The sequence below is a fragment of the Homalodisca vitripennis genome, chromosome X (genome assembly GCF_021130785.1).
Source record: "Homalodisca vitripennis isolate AUS2020 chromosome X, UT_GWSS_2.1, whole genome shotgun sequence".
Lineage (NCBI taxonomy): Eukaryota > Metazoa > Arthropoda > Insecta > Hemiptera > Cicadellidae > Homalodisca > Homalodisca vitripennis.
In genome coordinates, this window is record NC_060215.1 from 72,405,133 (window position 1) to 72,425,000 (window position 19,868).

The 19,868-nt window shown below is 32.5% G+C and overlaps 1 protein-coding gene across 2 annotated transcripts in view; it reads left to right on the forward strand.

Annotated features, from left to right (window-relative positions):
* The first annotated feature begins 710 nt into the window (after positions 1-710).
* LOC124369194 (LIM and SH3 domain protein Lasp) overlaps positions 711-19,868 on the forward strand; it is a 45,082-nt gene continuing 25,924 nt past the window's right edge. Inside the window, exons 1-3 of one of the 2 annotated variants that reach the window (XM_046827011.1) lie at positions 711-889; positions 10,002-10,096; positions 12,402-12,486. In XM_046827011.1, coding sequence (XP_046682967.1) covers positions 821-889; positions 10,002-10,096; positions 12,402-12,486 — 249 coding nt within the window. In that variant the 5' untranslated portion in view covers positions 711-820. The remainder of the gene's footprint in view (positions 890-10,001; positions 10,097-12,401; positions 12,487-19,868) is intronic. The other variant, XM_046827012.1, reaches the window with a different exon arrangement.

Here is a 19,868-nt window from a genome sequence, read left to right on the forward strand (position 1 = left end):
CAATGTAAAACCGGCTAGCAACTTCATAATTATAACATAATAGGCAAGTACTGTATAAAATAAAACAATGTTATGCCTGAGGTCCGCAACTAGAACTGAAACTCAACCTGTGCATACAGTTACAATTTTATTTATAACTTCGCTAAATATCAATATATTCAAATAAAACTTTTATCAATCTATTTCTAACAAACTACAGAATAATAAAACACATTTTTTAATCGATTTTTTCATATTTTAACCATCCGACTCCCCTTAAAATTTTTTGAACGTTATTTTTTTAAGTTTAATGGATAATATGACATTTTCTTAACGTTCATGGTTCTGATTTCTTAGTTAAATTTATATATAAAAAATAAAGAAAATATATTAACAAGAAAATAAAGGAGAATAATTTGTAGTCCATATAAAGACTAGTGCTTTGTAATGCTTATAATACAGTAACAACTAAAAATCAATTCAAATAATGTTTTATAAATTATTACGTTCATTTTCGTTTATGCTATGTTAGAACCCTTGATTATTGATGTTCCTATAATGTATAAATCTTTTTCAGATTTTGTCACAGTATAAAAAATATATAAAAATTATCACAATCACAGGCAATCCGCAATATACGTATGAGTTCTACTGGACATGTGATGGTATTCAAATTACATTGCGTTTAAAGTTTTGACGTCTTTGCGAAAGACTGCTATGGACCGAGAAAAAATAAACGATCTCTAAACTTAGAGGTTGATTTCTAAAGAATCTTGTAATTGGGTTAGTCCTGCCCATTTTGTAATTTTAAAAGATATTGTATGGAATAACAAAATTTAAGATGAACAAAACGTGTGCGCGGTGTGAAAAAACTGTTTATCCTATCGAGGAATTGAAATGCCTTGATAAAGTAAGTATAATATTGTTATCTTTCAAACTGGCAAGCTTACTAATATTAATTGGCCTTAACCTTGTTGAATGAAATGACATATATCTTGTTAAACGTAACATTAGTTCAATGCCTAACATCAACTAATCATTAAATTAGATAAGTTTCTAATATGTTATATATATATTAAATAGGAATTATGACAATTTATGCCTAGATTAAACCCACTTAAAGACCTATGGCTCATTTGATTACTGTGACTGAAATTTTCTTGCTATTATTCATCATGTGTTCATCTTATTGCACATAAATGCCATATGGTTCTCTTACTAATGATAATGATTTAAATCTACTCATTTGAGAATTTCTTCTTACATTTCCTGCTCAGTTATTTTAATAATTATTGAAAAGCAAACCAAGATATAAAAAAGAGCCTATCTCCTTTATTTTTTGTCAAGTGTCAATTGATTACATGTAAGTTATTTATATCTGTAATGAGATCCAGTCAAGTGCTGGTAAGAGCTCTAAGGGTACAGTTCTGTTTTGGTACACTGAAATGGTTTTCAAGAGAATTGTTGAGGTAAAAATGTTGATACAAGTTTTGAGCCATTGAATTTTAAAATATCAAAATAATAAAAGTTAGTGTATTTAGGCCTATTGGTACCTTAACAGTTTAACTGCCTCAGCCTCTATTTTTTCATGCAACTGTTATAGGCTATATTACTTGTGTTCATAGTAAGATTTTATGAGCAATTCTGTATCTTAGAAAATTGGAATAGCGATGAAAATAATGGGTACTTTGGTACTATTCGGAGGGAACTCTGTCCCTATCTACTACTTGTTATTACTCGATACAAGTACGTTTAGATTAGGTTATCATAAATATGTTACTAGTATTAACACAGTTAATCTTAACGAGCGCTCACCTAATCTGAGCTTGGGAAGGTTGGACGATTTGGGATGTGGTCTCAGGTCAGGAAACTTCTGATCGAAAATGCCTGTGGCCATCAGTGCAGACTTGAGTGGTGCCTTTGGTGCCATCCCACACTTCCGCAGAAAAAAAACATCTCTCAAGATAGTACCCAACTTGAAGCTCAGATCACGTGAGTGCTCGTAAATGTTATTTTTATTCTTACTACGCCGTAGACGGATGTATCAGAATGGCAGACTACCAAAACGCCAAATACAGTTATATCCGATATTATAGATTGTCTCTGTAGAGTTCTTTAGTTCACAAAAGGCCTTTAAAATGCCCGGTGCACGTTTTGTGCTTATCGCGGTTGCCAAGGAAGTATTTGAAAACGACCTTCACTCAAGGGCAGGGGTCGTGAGCGCCCTTTATCTAACTCCGACCGCCTTCTCATTAGTTATGTGTCTCATACAGAGCCATGACCAAACATAACCGCGGTGTGTATTACTGCTTTCTCGGTTGTCGCAAGCATGCACGTTTTCTACGTGTCTCATTATTATTCATCATGTGGTAGTGTTTATTAGTTTGAGATATTTATTTTGTTTTATAGTCAAATGTAATTAACTTTTTCAGTTTAATTACGTTTTACAATGAAATTGAATTTATTTGAAAGAAGCAGTTCTGTAGATTAGATATTTTTTTATTTTTATCAATAAATATGCTAGTTTTAAGTAAAATGCCCTGTTTTATACTTTTTTTTTGTATTTACCTTTTATAGTTTAGTTACAATAAAAATTAGCTTTGAACTTAAATAACCAACTTTTTTCTTGTTTTGTCATTGTAGGAAATTTAATGGATTTATTAGTGGCATGCAAAGGGTTAACTTTGATACTAACACTAGTAACATATTTATGATAGCCTAATCTAAACCTACTTATACATAATACAAAACCTGTAGATAGGGATAGCATGGCCTCCTCGCTTCCTTTTGGGAGGCAGAAAACTAGAACTTATTATCATAATGAATGTAATTTTTTCAGTAGGCTAAGTAAAATAAAAGTATCGGAAATGTCAAGATTTTGGGGTGCAAGGGTGGATCAATAGGTCTAGTCTACTGCGGGAGGTGACTGTTGGAGTTAGTGAGCCTAACTAAGAGTCAAGGTTCTTGCTAGCGTAGACATAAGGCTTTCCCTCCCTGCTTTGACTGGAGAGGCTGGTACAGAGCTGGCTTTCCCCTAAATACGCTAAATTCTTCCTCATGGATCTTGACAGGAGGCTGCCCCTACACCCAAACCATACCCATCCAGAATATCCTGTCACTCCAGAAGCAGCGCAAAAATCCTTTTAGAACTATGTGCAATTTTTAAGAGAACAAAAAAGAGAAATAGTCAGTTTTTTTAGGTCCCCGGTAAGAAACTTTTCCAAAAATAGTGGCCTCCGTATAATACCAAAGTACCGTTTAAAAAAAATCTTCATAAAATAAACTGTAGTTTTGAAAGGGCTGAGACTTATGCCTCTGATAATCAGGGTAAGGCAGTACGTGCAGACGAAAAACATCCCTCAATGTAGTATCTTTCAGAAACCCCTCAAAATAGTACCTTTTAGTAAACGATCAAAATTCTACCTGATCTGATCACCCTGAGTGATCTAGAAGTATAAATTGATCTAGCCATAACTTTCTAGGTAAGTGTAGGAAAAACAAAGGTTATGTTCTTGAGCGATAAGAAGATTCAGGATCCACATTTTATCACTAGATTACGGGACTCAATCAAATCAGTCCTTGGTACTTTGGTATTACATAGTGGCCACTATTATATTCTGATCCTGTCTATTACTTGTAATTAGGCTATATAAGTTGGTAAATATGTACGTATTACAATTATAAAAAGTTAAGGAGTGCTCATGTAATCTGAGCTTGAATGTAGGTCCTATTGTCCAACGTGATCTGAGATCGGAAATGCCCATTGGCCATCAATGAGAGCTTTGGTTTTGGTGCCACACCATATTCGGGTTAAAGAAAAAAATCTCTTAATATAGTACCTAAATTCAAGCTCAGATCACATGAGCGCTCTTTAAATTTAACTTTGGTACTACTAGCAACATATTTTTAACAACCTAATCTCACTTATCCACCGCAGCGCGCTGTGTAGTAGTGGCCTCCGTATGACTAAAGTACTCAGTCTTGTGTTTGATGGCGAGTCTATTAGGCTACAATTTATAGATGATTAAAAATGTAAACTTATCAGTACCTTAACTTACCTTTCTTTAATTAATCACAGTTGGAGAGCTAACGCAATTTAAGCTAGATTTTTATCTTTAATTGCCAGCAGCTTGGGCTGACGTCGAAGGTGCCTTGAGGGTGCACTGATGGCCAGTGGCATTTGTAATCAGCATTTTCTTGTGCTGTATTATTCAACGTGACCTGATCACTGGGAAGTACTGATCACAGATTCCTCTGGCCATCAGTGTGGGCTATAGCTGGCACTGCTGGCAGACAATGAAAAAAATAACTCTAGATAATGTCTAAATATCAAGCTTAGCTTAGATTACGTAATCGCCTCAACCCCTCTTCAGACTGGACAAGGTAAGAAACAACTTGGTGCGTGGACAATGAGTTTTTATTGTTCAACAATGTCAATAATGGCTTCCCGTCACTTATTGTTTATGTTTGTTACTTTGTAAAGACTGACTGAGTCATCCTAAAACATAAGAAATTAAAGTGATGCAATAATTGCTCAGAATTACCCAGTAGAGAAATAAAAACCATTGGTTAGGTAAAGATAACTATAATAATACGTTACTATAAGAGTTAGTGTCGTCTTCACTCATGTCTGAAGCTGTATTAAGGGATTTGGTTTTGTTAAGTACAGCTACGACATACCACATGTGATATATATTCTAGTTTTGTTATCGGTAAATTTTTTTTTAGAAAGAAACTTGGCGATGGAAGTGATGCCTGGCATTGCCGTATTCTACCGCTGAACCCGAACTTTGGGACAAGTATATTATATGTTTTGAGTATGTGTACTGATGTTCAGGCCTATAAAGTTGTAAATATGGCTGATAGTTAAATGTTTATAGCCTTCAATTTGCAAACAATTATCGCTCCACCAACAATTATTCGGGGATGCATAATATATTTGATCACCAAAAACCTCTGAACACTATTTCTGAGTGATAAATTTCCCCGGTACAATGGTATATTCTTACTGTAATGTAGACTGTACTTACTGTAATTAGTTAGGCTCATGCATAAAAGTTGGAAGTTAAAAATTATTTAAATAAAATGTATTAGACTATTGGTACCTTAAAAAAAACATATAATACAGTATTTCCTCAATTATTAAAAGTACCAATACTAAAACTGAAATACTAATACCAAAACTAGAAGTTAAGAAATCTGGTTTTTTCATAAAAAGTAAAATAATTTAAGTGATAAATGTAACTGATAAAGTAAACTGTGTTGAAATAAGATTCATATTTTAGAAAATTACTATCACAATAAATAAATTATATTGAGAATATTTTATGTTGTAGAATAGTTGTATATAGAATAATTTTTAATCAAATAAAAATCTGGATTATAAATTAAGAAATCAAAGTGAACGAGTATTTTACGTATCATTCACTTCATCTTCCCTTTTCCAGTTTCATTTTTAGTGATGCTCTTATCAGTATCTATTGTTCAGGTGCTAGATAAGTCCTCCCAGCCCCTCAGGTTTAGACTGAAATTTATTCCATGAGATAGGGACTACGAAAGGTTAAGAGATCAAATACATCCGCCAAAAAGGGGGTTGTCTCTATTAATTACGTTAAAAAGCACAGGTGATATAAACATTTTCTATATTTTATAACAAATTAAATTTTTTAATATATCTGACATCTGACTGAGATATTAAGGATCGAGCTCGCTTCAGGGCGGGGTTTAAGGGGCTTGCTGCTGAGGGGCTTGTGGGATTAACGGGCGGTGCTACTTGTTGCGGTCATGTGGTCAATCAGTGTTTTAGAGTGATTGAATGTTTCTTTGCTTCTTGCCCTTCATTTTGAATTTTCTTGTATTTGTCATAATATGTATATATGTTTTTCTTTTGTATTTAAAGTATTGAATTCATTTCAATGTATAGATTTTATTTTAAGTTAATTTAATTTTGTATAGGTTAAGCATTTTTGCTATTTTCTATTTAAAGAATAAGTTAATAATTTACCACAATCGTATCAAACTATTGTAAGTTTACTGTATACAATGTGAGGTTGAGTGGTAGAGAGGGCTTGGTAGCCTAACTCCGTCTCTTTAATAAAGGCATTTTTTAATTTCAAAATTATTCCATGTTCACTTAACATTGTAAGAATTTTACTTGAAATTCTTTCAATTTCCTTAAATTGACTAAAATCTTCTGTGAGCTATGCTCACATGATCAGACATATTCTGCACCCATGTAATCACTTAAACTAAGTTGTTTTAATGAATTTCTTTATTAATAGCATAACAGTTTCTTGATCTATAGTAACTACAGGATTATAAATGAACATGATTTTAGTGTTTTGTTCAGTTCCACCGAAAATTCAATTATCTTTGATATTTTCTTTTTTTAATCTTTATTTTGTCATTTTCCACAACTTGCCAACTGCACCAATATGTTACAGAAGTAGTGAAAACGCGGTCCATTAACAAAGTTACTCCTATCGATAACGGTTTTGCTAATTAAATTCAGTTTGTGTTTGAGTATGTTTTGATGTGGTGGTTACAACAAACACTAGATTGCTATAGATCTACATAGAAGTTGTATATAGGAAATTTCATAAGTTTAGAAAAACTGAATTTACTTTTTCTACATGTATTTTTTATATACAGCAAAATAAATTTTCTTCCCATTTAACCATATATAATTCAGTTGCACTTCTGACAACTTTTATTCTTCAGAATCACATTACGATTATGAAAACATTTATAAAAGTTTATTTTCTGGAAATTCAATGTAATGTAAATTAACAATTTTCGTACACTGCAGAAGCACTGACCGAGCCAGTAGGCAGCACTATCCGAACTGATTGAGTGACACTCTTATCAGTTTCAACTTTGGCCGCAGCCTTTTCAACAACTTTTTTTGTTAATAATCCAGTATTTTTGTTTCCATCTCTTTGGAATAGGCTGTAATATTTCTCATAAAATGTTGTTCTGGATTAAAATATTTTGTAGCCAAACTGTTGTATGAAAAAATATTGAAGCTGAGGCAGTCAAAGTAAACATTATCTTATTTATTTAAAACAAAAGTTATGAAATAATTTAATTATAACTCCTAGTATTTGCATAGGTGGAACTTTTTCATGGTTTTAAGGAAGAAGAAATGGATTCTTAGGTTAATTGTATGCAATGATTTTAACACACTTAAAAATCTTTTTGTACTGAGGTGTATTACTTTCTTATATAGATCAATAGTGATTTTGATATTTTCTTTTTAATTGCCTTAAAGAAAAATATGACTGAATATTTTACCTTAAAAGTCATCTTCAAAAGTGCAACTGTCATGCAAAAAAATATATTTTTTGCATTTTAGCTTGTTATAAATGAAAATTAGCTATAAGATTTGGCCTAACCTTAGAATTTGAGTAAAACATTTTGTTTTTTTTTTTAAATAATTTTCTAATTAGACCTAAAAAGTTTTGTAAATGTAATTTACTCGTAATATTTATATAATTATTTTAATTTTATGTCATATTTTGCATGAATACATGTCTGATATAATAGTACCTAACCCATGTAAAAAAATCTGTTGTAGATATTGTTTGGTGATTATTTAGTTCATACTGCAGTTTTCCACAATTTGACAAACCTCTAAGAGTTTAATAAAACTATCATTATGTGGCCAAAACTTATCTCTTGCTCAGTTCGGATTTAGTCTCAGGTGGTTTAACTCCTAGCTCACCGGGCCATGCATAATGCCCGGCTGTGTTCTGCGTCACCATTCAGCGCTTGCGTAACCATGTACGTTACTTTTATTTGGATTTAAATGGCAGTATTTATGACTAGAGATTTATATGAAATCCTTACATAATTACAATGTTTATTAGTATTATTATAATTTTTATTTCCAAACAAGCCAAGTAATATGTTATTTCAGTTATAGGTTGATCGGTTTTAAAATTATTTCTATTTGTAAACTAAAAATCTAACCGTCTCAATTAGGCCTCTAGTATCAACGTAATATAAACTCGTTTCCATACTTTGAGCTTCGTCTCTACAAAATGCACTAGTATTTAAATAAGTAGATAGGATACACTATAGCAGCTACAATGACACTATCAGTTGGATAAAAATGAATTCTTAAAGATGTTCACTATAGTTATGTGCTGCAAATATAGAAATGTTAATGTAGTAACTTATTTGGCAGAGAGATTACACTTTCCAGCCACAACTGGATAAGGATTGAATTTTATATTTGATCAATATAGTAGGCCACTCAAGATGAGGGACAGGGCCTAGTCATAAATTAATGACCTAACGGCTACCTTTGTGGCAAGGCGATGTGTAAAAAAATAGTAATATGAATTTAATGCTGATCTCAAAGGGATATAATAAAATGAAGTACTCATCAAAACAATTTTACAAGTCAAGTTAATCTCGACACTATTTTTTATTTATTCAATAATGTTCTGTTAAGAAATTTGAGAAGACTAATCTAGATTAAACATGTTTTAAACCATATAAGGGTCTTTTATTATTTAAAAAAATTTATACTGAAGAAACACAAAACATTGAACTATTTAATTTTAATGAATCAAAATATACTTGCTGATCGTCTACCATCTGAATTTAAAACACTGTTCAAGTGTGCATAGACGAATATATTTATTTACTCAACAAAAAAATCTAGTCATACACAATTTACAGGAATGACAATAGACTAGTCAATAAGTTACGATTCTAAGTATAAACCAACTAACAATACTATATGGTCTTTTCATTTCATAAAAATAGGCTAGCTTAAAAGTAAGATGTAGTAATTTAAATATAAACATAATTTATGTCTTTAATTATTAAATATTACTAACATCATTTCAGAGGAAATGTTTATTTTAAGTCAACAGCTTAATTTAGAAAGTGGTTGAGAAGGAACAGTCTTATCTTAAAAAACTAAAATAATTGCAAAGTACAAGTCACATTAAGTTTGTGGCCTAATTAGATCATTCTGCATAGAAATACTCAGGAGTGGAGATTGTATTTGGTTGCTCAGGGTCATCTTTTAGGCAGTCATGTTGTAATTATTCCATATATCTGAGAGAACATAAACATAAATACATAATGTCTCATGTAAAATCTCAAAAGCGTCCAATATGTTGTGCACAGAAACTTTTTTCTTTAAATGTAACATGTGCTTATTTAACAAAAGTCAGATCGATGCTAGGAGTAAGGTGACATCTGCCATTGGTTTATGACTATTTCACCATCTACAAGTTCCGATTGATTAACAGGATACCAGCATGAAGAATGGAGCAGAAAGTGTTTGGTAGCTTTTCAACCGAGACTTTTCAGAGTTCCTTGCTAAATTGAAACAAGATGCACAAATGACACAGAATGAAGAATTTGGTTGAACCATTACGACCATCAAGAATCTCGAAGACAATGCCAATCTGGCAGTCTGTCAGTAGGTGAGCAAAAGGGAACAACAAGAACATTTACCATCTCTGAATAGTGTGTCTAACTGCCTTTATGACACTTAGAAATGAGTTTTGGTATTTTAAAGATTTCCTTCATGGCCAGCTTTCCTATTCCTAACAACTAGTGTGGTTGTTTAGGACAAAGTTAATATTGAGGATTACCATCTGTAGAACAACAATGTCAGGTTGTGGCTCAACAGCTCTTCTCATGCACTCTAAACCATTGGGTTTTCTCTAATGGCCTTTCTGTGACAGGGTAATATTATCCAATTAAATATTGTAATTCATTTGCTATAAATTCTATTGGCACGAATATGAGGTGAAAGGTAAATTTCTAATGTTCCAGCGTTGAAACAACCATACTATTTTTAATTGTAAAACATTTATATTACTATAAAATATATACTAGAGGTTTGTGTTAAAAGTCCTTTTATTAAGTTTCTTGATAATCCTTATATGGTTATATCTGATGTCTAATGTTTACATACCATAGCATATGAGTTGTGGTTTAAAGGCTTACTTTTAAAAAATTAGTACCTTTGACTAAACTGACTTAATCTTTTTTAGGTATGGCACAAGCAGTGCTTCAAATGTCAAGTGTGCAACATGACGTTAAATATGCGCAACTACAAAGGCTTCAACAAACAACCATACTGTGAGGCGTGAGTATTTTATCTTGAGTAGTCACTTTATTTTGTGTTTAAAATATAAACTCAATTTTAATGATTGCAGATTGTTCAGTTTCAAGATGGAATCTAAGTCATTTTGACTTGTAATACCACATGGTAAAAAGTTCTGAACAAATATTGATAAATTAATAAATTCAAAAACAACATTATGTACATTCAATGTATTGCAATGTAGTAGTTCTTGGTTAAAAATTTTCCTTCCGATTTAATGTTTTAATATAAGTTGATGAAAGAAACATTTTAAAACAAGTGATTGTAATTATAATGGTCGAGTTAGGTTAATAGTATTTGTTTGGGGTGTCTGTTAAATAAGTGCGATGATGCATAAGGAGGAATGTTTCCTTCTATCTCCATTAATATAGTGGGTGTCCATAAAATAACTTCCTAGATTTGAGTGTTTTTTATTCAATAAAACAAATATATTTCCATATCAAATAAATGTAATGAAAGGTAACATGATTAAATTTGTTTAAGCTCTAAAACACCTCGAGATAGACACCTTGTTTGTAGTAGAGTTTAGTCTCCTCGAAGAGAGAGCGAAGCTCTCGATCCTCAACTGAATACACTGTAACACAGTGATAGCTGAAATCTGCTGTCTATCTGTGTCTGAAGAGACGAAACAGCTTGACTAGGTGGAGTATCTAATCCTCTCTTCACACACAGATAGGTAGCAGATTAAGCTGTTACCGTGTTACAGTGTACTCAGTTGAAGATGGAGAGCTTTGGTCTCTCTTTGAGTACCATTCCAACTAGTGTAGGAGACTAAACTCTATTACTAAAAATTTCCTGGCTAAGACAAGCTAATAGATTACAACTCGTCTATCTCCTCATAGACACCTTATTGTTTCTCTTCTGATAGGCTACATTTCTATATATATATATATATATATATATATATATATATATCCACCGCACATTCAGCTTCTCTCCCTGTGCTTATTATTAACCTCTCCTGGGCGATCGCCATGGCCAGGAGACTGGCACTAACGTCCAATCGCCACCGATCGTAATCTACTGTTTTGTGTTATCATCATATGGCTACTTTTGGAATTGCTAATGGAAATATCTATTAAAATTACTGTTGTCCTCATTCATTGCTTGTTTTTATGCTTAGTGTTGCTATCTGGGAGTTAATATATGAAAGGTTTGTTAATCCCTTCATTGACAGTGATTTAGCAGTTATCCATTAAAATTCATTTCAACATCTTTTGCTATTTTATAGAATTATCAGACTCATTTGTAAGGTTCTGCAGCTAGTGTTTTACTTACATATTGTTATGTTGTTTTTACAGTTCTTTGTACAATATATGTAGTCTTATTTTAATTTAATACAAACAAATATTTCTTGTACAAATGAGTATTCATTTAGATTTAGTTTACCTTATAGACTTAATAATTGTTCAAATGTCACCATATTATAGAGAATTTAATAACATTTACAATGATATATAATATGTAACAGTTTTGTTCAAATAGAGTTTTTTCAATAATAAAAACACTAATTTGTTCTTCTGCAACGGAGCAGAACTCAGCCCAGTAGCACCAGAAGAGCGTTGTGGTAATTCGACCGGGAGAGGGTTAACATTTCAGCTGACATTTTTACTAGTGTGTCCAATTCTCCCATAAGGAGGAGTCACATTACTTATTTTCTCTGCATACACTAAGTTCTTACTATGATTATCCAGTTACTATCATCTGTAGTTTTGCTGCACAACACTAGCAGAATTATTTTCAACAAACTTAATAACACTTTGAACTCTTTGGTTGAAGATATTCCTTTTAGTTGTATTTATGTATTAGGTTATCCAAATACTAAGATCTGTCATATATGCACCTATTTATGAAAAGAAACTGTTACACTTTCTGTTGATCACATTTTGTGACTATAAATTCCTTTTCATGAAGTTTAAAATACGTCAAATTTACATATTTATGATCTAGTTAAGTTTATAAGATCCACTTTTATGATTCAGCAATAAAGGACATACTTACAGTACATAACACATTAAAATAATATAGTGACAAATCGTGTACTGTTAGTATGATGCAATATGATGCTTTGCCAATAAATAAATAAAAACTAGTAAATTTTGTTACAAGGAAACACAAAAACATGTTGTCTAGGTTTTTAATGTATCAAGGTTTGACTTATCAGCAAACTTGGGAGTTGTGAGGATCATGACTATTAGTTCAGTCAGCTGACACCTACCTTATAGTAATTAGTTAGTACAATTGTAGTTTAGTTGTCTAATTAGTCTTTCTTTAATTTATTTTTCAGTCATATTCCAAAAGCAAAGGCAACTACAGTAGCTGAAACTCCGGAATTGAAAAGGATTGCTGAAAATACAAAACTTCAGTCTAATGTATGTAGCAGTTTGAATATTTTTAATATTGTACAAAATACTCTTACATTTAGTTATATGAACTGTATTTTTTGTATTATTAGCCTCACTTACACTCAACTAGTTGATAATCTCTCATGTATCATATAAAACCATGAAGTATATATTTTAGTGAAGACTTGAGATAGTAGTACTGTTTTGTACAATCTTTTGTTCAAGCACTTAATCAATGCTTGTTGTTTACTCTTAACCTAGCAAATGTTTTAAATCCCGAAATACAATTTGTGAATTGACATGTAACATTATTGTTTTGGACTTGCCAGCAATGTTGCTTTTATCAATAATACAAATACCAATATAATACAACACCAGAGTGTACTTATAGCTATTTAAGTTTTATATATGTGTCAGATTCGTTTAAATTTTATTTTGAATGTGTCATTGGTATATTTTGGGCTTGTTTAAAAACATTTTGTGTAACAGCAAGTTTTTCCACAATCATCTAAGGGTGATCCTAAAAACTAATATTTTCATAAACCACAAAAAAATTACTGTAAATATTAGATATTGTGTCCACAACTGAGAAACAATATTATGATTGCTTTATGCATTTTTCAACAGCATGTACAGAGAAGTAAATGGTACTCATAGGGTTGTTAGTTTACATGCGGTCTTGTAACAAATGAAGGAACTAGCAACCCCTATGTGAAGTGGTTCAAATTCATAAATGTATTGCATTTTATGTGCAAAAATAAAAATGAAGTTGTAGAACAAAAACCGAACACACCAGAACAGACATTTTTATGAACTTATAATTGAATTAACCTAATAAATTTTAGTTGAAAATAGTAGACTGAAAACCCTTACTTATGTCAGTTTGTAGGTATGAGGTTTCAGCTCCCACCATCATGTAACCAAAGAATTTAACAGATTGTGGAATTTCATTACTATCTTGCATTAATAAGGATATAACTCACCAGACTGGACTTTCACGTAAATCTCCTCCGCAAACAAGTATAAGCTAAATAACAGTAACAACCTGCCTACTCTGTAACAAATATGAACTCATTAAGTACGAGTACAATTTCTTGCTTATAAACCTGATTCTGGAAACATGATACAGAGTTTAATGAACAAAGTGTATTTGGAATAACACATGGACTTTTGGTATGTTTCAAATGTAAAAGATTTAGGAAGAAGCCCATGAATTTAATAATTTATTACACTAAATATATTATATTTTGATTGCTATGTTACCTAATACTTTCCTGTTAGGGCTAAATTATGTTTTTAGATTAACTATGAACATATTGATTCAAAAAGCTGTTTTATGAGTCAAATTTAAATATGTATAATGAACACAAGGTACAACAGATATCTCAGTGTAGTAATTTTTGCCCTCAGTGAATTCTTAACTGAGGATAATATAATATGCTGGTCTGTTGTTTTCATGGTCTCTTGTTAATTTGCTATTTTTCAATTGGCTGAATTGTGTGCATATTACTTTTTCATTACAATCCTGGACAAACCTTTTGAGTATTTATAAGCTGACAGTTACTTGTAATTTTAGTTTAAATAGGGAAGCCAGTGAAAGTAAGTAGCTTTAATGTAGTAATCCATGGAATAAAGAACAGTTTTTTTTAATTATTGGGATAATTTAAATATGGAAGATTGAAGAGATAACTAACTATATATCATACTTAGTCTGTTTCTAGAAGAGTGCTAGGTTTAAGATTTAAAGTAGCCACAAGTTTTGGAGATTGTTAAAATTTATTTTTTTATATAATTATTTTAGGCTCAATAAGACTTTTAAAATTATATCTGACATGACCTATATGCATTTTAAAATTTATCAAAGATGTCCGTTTAACATGTTAACTGAGGGCCACAATTCAGAAAGTGGTATGTCTTACCCAAACTGTCACTGTCTGGACAGTAGCATTATCAAAGTTACAGTGGTGTGTTATTTTATCTGTTGCTTGCTGAATTCTTGTGGTAAAACTCTGAAAATGTTTAAGCTTTGTTCTAGACAAATGTATTTTGTGACATGTCAGTTTAGCCTGGAAAAGTGGACCAACTATTTACAGTGTCAGAGAAACAGAATTTGTTTAAGTGTTTATTGCTGCAACTATTACCATGCCAATCAGCTGTTGTGTTTTGCTCTATAACCTTTGGGAAAGGTGCGAATAGTTGAACAGTAACTGCTGTGTTCTTTGGGATTTTTTATTACTTGCACATATAAAACTTATGAAATAAAAGTTTAGGAATGGTGAATCCGGACGATTCTGATCTTGACAATTTTGTACAAGGGGCATTCAATACTTCATGCACTGTTGGCAAACAAAAGAATGAAAATATATTAATATACCTTTACTTTTGTTACATAGAAAAATAAAACAAAGAATCATTGGAAAATATAGTTTTCATTTTTTGAAAAGTAATGAGTACTAATTCAAAGTTAGGCAGCAACTATATTGCACTTTAAGGCTTAACATATATTCTTAATTCTTAGTCCCGTTTGTTATCTTGTTGAATATATGTATTAGCTCCTTGGAGTGGTGAAAATAAAAGTCAAAAATATCTTTATTACATTATTATCAAGATAATTATAGTGTAACTGTAACAATGAATTTTAAGAAGTTAAGTTTTAAAAATTGTATTACAAGAATTCATTTATAGTATAAAAGGGTTGATGTTGCCAGTTCTTCAAGTCTCTGGTAAAGAGCTACTTGTTGCTATTCTTCCATATATATGGCAAGGCGTTCCACAGCTTACCCCCAATATAGCTTGTTATCTTTTCTGTAGAACTAAGTTGATGAACAGGTAGGCAGTTGTTTACGTGCCTGGTGTTGTTATGTTGAATTTTCGATCTACTTCTAGCCGTTTTTGATTCCTTAATGTGGACATAAGTTATTGCATTCAGAGTGTCCAAGTTAACCACTGTGACAATCTTTGATTCTTGAAATGCTCTTCCACAGGTTTCTCTAGGCTGCAGATTATACATTGCCCATTTTGGAAGAACAAGAATGTGTTGCATGTTTTGAGCTGTAGTGCTGCTATAGACCGAAATACCAAATTGAAAGTGGGACTCAAACAATTCTTGATACACTGCTTTGTCATCATGTCACTTACATTCTTCTTTTGTGTTATTATAAACAGGCCTGTACTTAATTTATTGCAGAGTTGATGTGTGCTATCCATGAGAGTTTTTCATCTAATGTTATGCCAACGTATTTTGTAGTAGCGACTTCTTCCATTTCAGGTAGTCTTCTGGTGTCCTTACTTTTTCTAAGTAGAACATTGTGAACTACCAAGACAAAAGAATTTGTCTATTTCTTCTTATTTGACCTAAGTAGAAGGTTGAAATCACACATTATGTGTGTTTCTCGATTTATCTAAAGCATTCTATTGTGTTGACCACCTCACGTTGCTTGACAAGCTGGGGTCCCATGGCATCTGAGGTCCCATGGCATCTGAGGTGTGCTTCACTTGTGGCTTTATTCGTTTTTAAGTCACAGATCTCAAGTTGTCCAAATTTCAAACCATGTTTCTAATTCAATAAAAATGATTTATAGAGTCCCTCAAGGATCCATTCTCAGTCCTATTCTCTTCCTGCTCTATGTCAATGACATAAAATCATCACTACCATATGGAAGAATCGTGTAGTATGCTGATGAAACGACTCTTTGTTTTAATGAAACTAAAAAATCAGTATTAGAACAAAAAGCTTTTGTTGCAGTAAACAGTTGTGACCAGTATTTTCACAGTCTCAATCTAAAATAAAAACAAATTCTTCAAAATCCAATGTTCTAAATTTTTCTTTGTGCTCAACAGACTGTGAATATGGCCCTGTCATGGTGTTGGATGATGTCATAATAGAAGAGGTTTGTTCCTCAAAATTCCTTTGGAATTTACCTTGATCAAGGTCTGACATGGAACGTTCATATTGATTACATTTGCTCCAAATTAGCCTCAGGCATTTATGTTTTGAGGTCTCTAGCTAAATACTGCCTTATTCAAGTTATAATGATGGCTTGATTTATCTACATTTCACCTATGAACTAGTGCTGTGGGGTTCAGGTGCAAGTAACCAATTTTTGAGAGCGTTTAAACTTAAAAAACAAGCGATAACCATCATTGCAAAATTACAATGAAGAGAGTCATGCAGGCCAGTTTTCTAAAGATTGCAACTATTGACTCTGCACAGTCTCTACATTTTAGATATAACGTCATATTGTATGTTGAAATGTGCCTTGACCAACAGACGAGAATTTCACTCGTACGAGACAAGAGGCAGAGAAAACTACTGAAGTGAAAGTCACAGGACGGTAGGTAGTTCATGAACGTTTGCCCCCATAGACAGCGTTCATCTTATCAACAGCTTGTCAAATGAAATTAAAAATTCCCCTACTCTTAAAGTACTTAAATCTTGTTTGAAATGCTGTTTAATTTCGAATGCGGTTCATAGAGTGAATGAGTTTACGGCGTATAACTGAGAGACAGCACAATCAGAAGACTTACTCCCAATTTGACGATAAATGGAGCAAAGTGAGTGTCAAAATTTATGTTCAAAGTAAAGTTCGATGTGACGTGTGTCAAAATTATTAGTTATTTGATGTTTGCTATACAAATGTACTTTTGGACTGCACAAAAAATATTTGACTGTTGACTACTCAGAACTAACTGCATGGTTATACTTTCGTTCACAACAAGATCATTGTTGTGCCATGTTTAGGGCAATATAACTTTCTATTTCAGGTTTGTCATCTCTTGGTCTACCAAGCAGTAGTACTGTGTCATGAGCGTTTCACTATAGCTTTGCATGTATGTTGGGAAGTATTTTGTGAATAGTATGAAAAGAATAATGTCCCATGAACGACCCCTGTGGTACTTTTCATGAGATGTGTCAAAGTTTCGAGTTGACTTTTTTCTGTTTTTACCAATTATTACATGTGTTAATTCAACCAGTTGGCTTCTATTGGTAGCTGGAGAACCATGACTGCAGTCTCACATATTCCTAGGGTGTTCAATTTCTTTACTACATACTCTTGACCAAGGCTTTTTTGTAGTCTAAGAATAAAGCAGTTTATGTATTTCCTTCTTCTTGTTGATCTAATAGTAAGTCCATTAGGCTGATTAATGCTGTGCTTGTGGATTTTCCAATCAGGTAGCCGTGTTGATAGCCAGCAGTTCATTAGGTGAGGGGTGTTTAAATAGCCACTATTTTTTCAATTATTTTAGAGAACGTGGGTATTAACGATATGGGTCGATAGTTAGCTGCTTGGGACACAGAACCATTTTTAAATTTCCGATATATTTTGGCTGTTTTTAGTGTTGAGGGGAAGATTTCTAAACTAAAGTACTTGTTTGTAATATCTACAAGGGGACCTATCAGTTCATTCTTACAAAACTAATAATTTGGGAGATATATTCATCATATCCGGCTAAGGTTTTAGGATGCACTGATCTGATGATTTTAGATATTTCTTGCCAACACGTTGATGCTAATACCAGATTTGGAGGGGTGGAGAGGGGGGTTGTATGAAGGATTGGTAATTTTAAATTTCTCTTTAAATTTCTGTTATTTGTTATAGTCTCGTCTACAATAGTTGTAAAAAGTTTGTTTAAATGATCTGCTATCTCTGTTGGGTTTGTTTTGTTTAAATGATCTGCTATCTCTGTTGGGTTTGTTTTGTTTAAATGATCTGCTATCTATTGGGTTTGTTTTCTCCTGTCCTTTAACCTCAAAGTTAGTTTCTTCTTTTAGTTTTCTTTCAGAGTGAACTGTATTCCAGATAGTTTTATATCTATTGTTGGATTCTGTAATTTTAGCGATATGATTTGTTTTCTTGTATGTTGTAGTTGCAAGTCATGCTCCTTTTTAATATTTGTATGGTATTCGTACCACTTGCAAAGTATGCATTGTGAGCTATTAGAAAGCGATTATGTGCGGTCAGTGATTATCATAGTTACTTTTTCTTTTCTGCTTTATCGTAGTTAAGGGACATGTTTGATTTAGTGCATACATACAGCAATAAAGAACATTAATACATACAATAATAAAGAACAGAAATAAGAAAATAAGGTAAAGAAAAGGATTCAACCATACCTAAAAGCTGATTTGAGTATCGTCCAGGCGTTGTCACTGCATAGGATGCAAGTCCCGAGCATAATTCACGAGTACGAGAATCACAATCACACAGGCTACTGTGGGATACCAACTTTAGTCCAAAGAGTTAGTAACTCTGATACTAACTTTAGTATCTCACTGTAGCCTGTGCAGATGTGATGTGTGATTGTGATTCTCATGCTTGTGAATTGTGATCGGGACTTGCATCCTGTGTAGTGACAACGCCTGGACCAGACTCCAAGCAGCTTTTGGGTATGTTTGAACCCTTTTCTTTCCTTTCTTTTCTTCTTTCTGTTCTTTATATATGTATGTATTAATACCTCCCCCACCTGACAAAGAGGATTTTGTAACATATAACGTTTGCAAATGTCCTGTTATCCTTTCAAACCTTCCATCGTCAATAACAAACTTTAAATAAAGGACTTAAATCTGTTTATAATCTTAAAATTATTTAATAATTAAAATAACTAAAACTAATACTACTCTACATAATAACATATATTACATTACAAAGAAAATATACTTTCAGTCCCATTCATTCTACTTGCTTAGACCCATGTCCACAACATCAGTCCGTGGTCATCTGATTCAAGACGAGTTTTTTCAAAGCCAAATTTAACCTAGTGTGTTGGTGTTATTCTGGTTTGTGGGAGATCAATTAAGGCTACTAAGTATATTCTTCAGCTAATGATGGTCATTCCTTCTATCAATTCAGCCCATGTTTATATCACCAATGAGTATAGTGGGATGTTTTTCAGCAGAAATCTGTTCTAGGACTTCATCGATTACTTCTCCTGTTCTGTGTCTAGGTTACATTGTGTTCTGTAGATTCCTACTGCATAGTGTTATTTTCTTAAAATGAATTTTAGTGGGACTACATCACAGGTTATTTCAATCCAGTGTCCTTTTAAGTCAACTATGTCAGTTTTTGCTGTTAATGAGATGAGTTTTTAGTGTATATGGCCACACCTCCCTTTATGAATTTCACTGCAAAATGCAGTTGCTAAAGAGTAGTAAATAAACCTGGTGTTGTTAGAGTTTCTTTTTTTTGGACACATGTTCTGTGAGAACACTAAATGAGGTTAAAGGATGTTCAGTTGTGCACTAATTCTCTCAATTTTATTAGCTATCCTGTTGTGTTTAATTTTTTAGGTTGAATAGTTTTAATACATCTCAGTGGTCTTTTCAGTCCTCTATTTGTCTATTTTCTTGTGATGGGGGGGGGGAACTATTGTTTTGATTTGCTAGGGTTCTAATGCTAGGGCTGATCTTT